Below are 3,324 nucleotides of genomic sequence, written 5' to 3' on the forward strand. Positions count from 1 at the left end.
GAGTGTATGATGACCGTGTAGGAGACAAGCAAGAGGAGGAAGCAGACCAGGGACAGGAGGCCACTGTCAGCAATGACCAGCAGTTGTAGCATGTAGGTATCCTTGCAGGCGAGTTTGATCACAAGGGGAAGGTCACAGAAGAAGCTGTCCACCATGTTGGGACCGCAGAAGGGCAAATTCAACATGAAAGCCATTTGACTAGATGAGTGCACAAATCCAACTGTGTAGGAGGATAGCAGCAGCCCACCAAGCACTCGGGGGTTCATGATGGACATGTAATGGAGGGGTTTGCATATGGCAACATACCTGTCTATTGCCATGGCTACAAGCAACATCATCTCACTCCCACCTAGGAGGTGGATGAAGAACATCTGAGAATAACATCCCCACCAAGAGATGGTCTTCCGCTTTCGGAGGAAATCCACAATCATCTTAGGGGTAGCAGAAGAAGCCACGATCATATCCATACAGGAGAGATTGATAAGCAGAAAATACATTGGTGTGTGAAGGCGTGAGTCAAAGGTCACGGTGACCAAGATGAGGAGGTTTCCTAACACAATCCCAGCATAGACCATAGAGAATCCTAGGAAGAATAAAATCTGAAGATTCTGAGATTTGGAAAGTCCCAGCAAAATGAACTCAGACACCACTGAATGGTTCACTCTTTCCATGTTATCAACTTTATGTCATCATAATCAAAATGAGTAAGAATTGTGGGCAGAAAAGTTGTGTTTATACAAAGGATGGTTCATGTTGGTGTCTAATTTTGATACTCAGACAGGTGAACTTAAAGCACCTCCCACTTTTGGGAAATTTTGTTGGTCAGTGATATCGTAAATGGCCCAAAGCAGTGTACCAAATAGCAAGGAGAATTCAGAATATACATTTCTGAAAGACAAAAATAAAAACAGCACATGAAATCACAATCATATAGACTGTGAACTTGGATTCCAAAGACCTCAATACAACACCTAGCTGAGTTACTCATTGGGCAGCATATGACAACGACCTCCTTCTGAGAGTTACATTTCCTCCTCAGTAAAATAAAAAAAAAAAATCAAATTCCATGATATTGAATGCCTCTTTGTGCTATAAAGAGTCCATAAATAAGACAAGGGTAAATAAATCTCCTAAATAAGATAAGATCATGGTGGGTTCTACATTTACAGAATAATACTGAATTTCTTAACCTGGAAATGATGTATGCAGAAAATATAGAAAGGATTCTAAAGACTCATATTTTGAAAGAGATTCTGGTGAACAAATATTAATTAATACCTTAAATTAAGTCTTACTTCTAAGCTTCTATCTCCTGAAAAATATACCTCTTCTCCTCCCTGCTCCATTTTTGAATGAATCCCTCACAGCTCAAGCTAGTGCCAGTGACGGTCATTGTACACTAGCAGAGTCAAACCATGTAATTTATATGTGTGTGCGCATAGAGATATATGTTTATATTTATCAGTGATGCATAATTCATTCACTCAATATTTAACATTATTCACGTCAAATGCCTCTTCCAGGAATTTAAGCAAGATATACCAAGAATATAGCAAGTTCACAGCCAAATGGAACTGAGTTTATTTCCTTTTCAGTGTGTCTTCATTCATTCACTTGTGTATTGCTATACAGAGGACCACTGGTTAGCTTGTGCATGTTTATTTATCACAGCTTCAAAACTATAAAATGAGGTAATTGAGGTAACTGACTGATGTCGGTAATAGAAATACCATTATTTCAGTACAGTCATCTAAATTCATACCATAGTTTTCCCATCAGCCCATCCTTATAACAACACTGGTTTTATTGGCTTTGTTCTAAAAAAAAATATTTTCAACCGTAATAGTTCCTCAATTATCTAGGTTCTTAAAAAGCTCCTGCAGTAATTAAAGCCTTCCTTTTGTGCCATTGTTTTTTTTTTTTTTTTTTACCAGAGAGGGGAAAATACTTTCATGGGAAAGTGCCTCATGTGAATCCCAGGAATAGCCTTGCATCTCCTTTTCCCATATTGCCATCAATTTCCTGCAATTTATGCTCCCAATCATCAGAAACAGAAGGAAGAAGCATCATAATGTTGTACAATCTGTTTCTCTGAGGCAATCTCATGGGTACATTTATCCAACTGGGGATGTATTTTTTTCTACATAAACTTGTTCTCTGGCCAGTTTCCTACTCTGAGAAACTTGGACTGATGCAAAGTACAAAGTTACATTAAGTACTTAAAGTTACTTCCATGTTAAGAAAACTTGTATCTCCTTTCAGTTTCATGGCTAATATTTAAAAGATCCATACTAATGCTTTGAAATCCCATTTTTGAAACTGCACTTGAAGAGAACAAGATAGACTTCAAATATACATGAAATAGTTTATATACATTCTTGCATCTGACTAATGTCTATTGAAGGAGTGAATGAATGAAAAAATATATAATGAATATTCAGGATCTAGATTAAAATCAGTGTTAAAGCAAAATCTATGTAAATTAGGAATTTTAAGCATATATATTTTAAAATGTCAAATTGGATGTTAAAGCACTTTTAAATATTTTTTTTTCAACGTTTATTTATTTTTGGGACAGAGAGAGACAGAGCATGAATGGGGGAGGGGCAGAGAGAGAGGGAGACACAGAATCGGGAAACTGGCTCCAGGCTCTGAGCCATCAGCCCAGAGCCTGACGCGGGGCTCGAACTCACGGACCGCGAGATCGTGACCTGGCTGAAGTCGGACGCTTAACCGACTGCGCCACCCAGGCGCCCCAAAGCACTTTTAAACAGAAACAGAATAACCATTCCAATAAAACTGTTAGAAATATTTATTTTTCCCTAATTTATTTTTAAAAAGGATCAAAGTAGCTTATGTGAATGGAAAAGAAAACATGGCACCCAGAGCAGCAGGATAACTGTTAACAGTCTGTTTCCTGGATACCCTCTGAGAACAGTAATATACACATTAGTACATTGTGTGTGTTCTTTGCGTGTGTGTGTTGTTGTGGGTACTAGTATATGTTTACATTTATATGCTTTTTATTAAGACCATAGTATTCACTACTATTTATTGAGAGAATAGTGTTCATATGCATAGTTATTTTCTTTGAGTTGTCAATACATTAAAAATATATTTCTATGAGCACATGAAAATCCAAAACATTTTATGGCTATATCGAATTGCATTTTGTTGATGATACATAATGTAATTCCCCCACAAATACAGTTTATCTTTAGGAATTGAACATTCTCATAAGAATTCTGTTTTCATCCTGTTATTGTCTTCTTAAGAAACCTGCAGTTTCATAACTCCCTTATCAATCCCAAGTTCACCAAGGCC

The 3,324-nt window shown here is 37.2% G+C and overlaps 1 protein-coding gene across 1 annotated transcript; it reads right to left on the reverse strand.

The window, feature by feature from the left end:
• Nucleotides 1–8: 8 nt before the first annotated feature.
• LOC121024523 (olfactory receptor 4K13-like) lies at nt 9–671 on the reverse strand (the record flags this gene model as incomplete). The annotated part of the gene is made up of 1 exon (XM_040466747.1): nt 9–671. A coding segment is annotated over exon 1 (663 nt), but the record flags the coding sequence as incomplete, so codon positions are not given.
• Nucleotides 672–3,324: the final 2,653 nt, after the last annotated feature.

This window comes from Herpailurus yagouaroundi, unplaced genomic scaffold (assembly GCF_014898765.1).
Source record: "Herpailurus yagouaroundi ecotype Mexico unplaced genomic scaffold, PumYag 65618, whole genome shotgun sequence".
Lineage (NCBI taxonomy): Eukaryota > Metazoa > Chordata > Mammalia > Carnivora > Felidae > Herpailurus > Herpailurus yagouaroundi.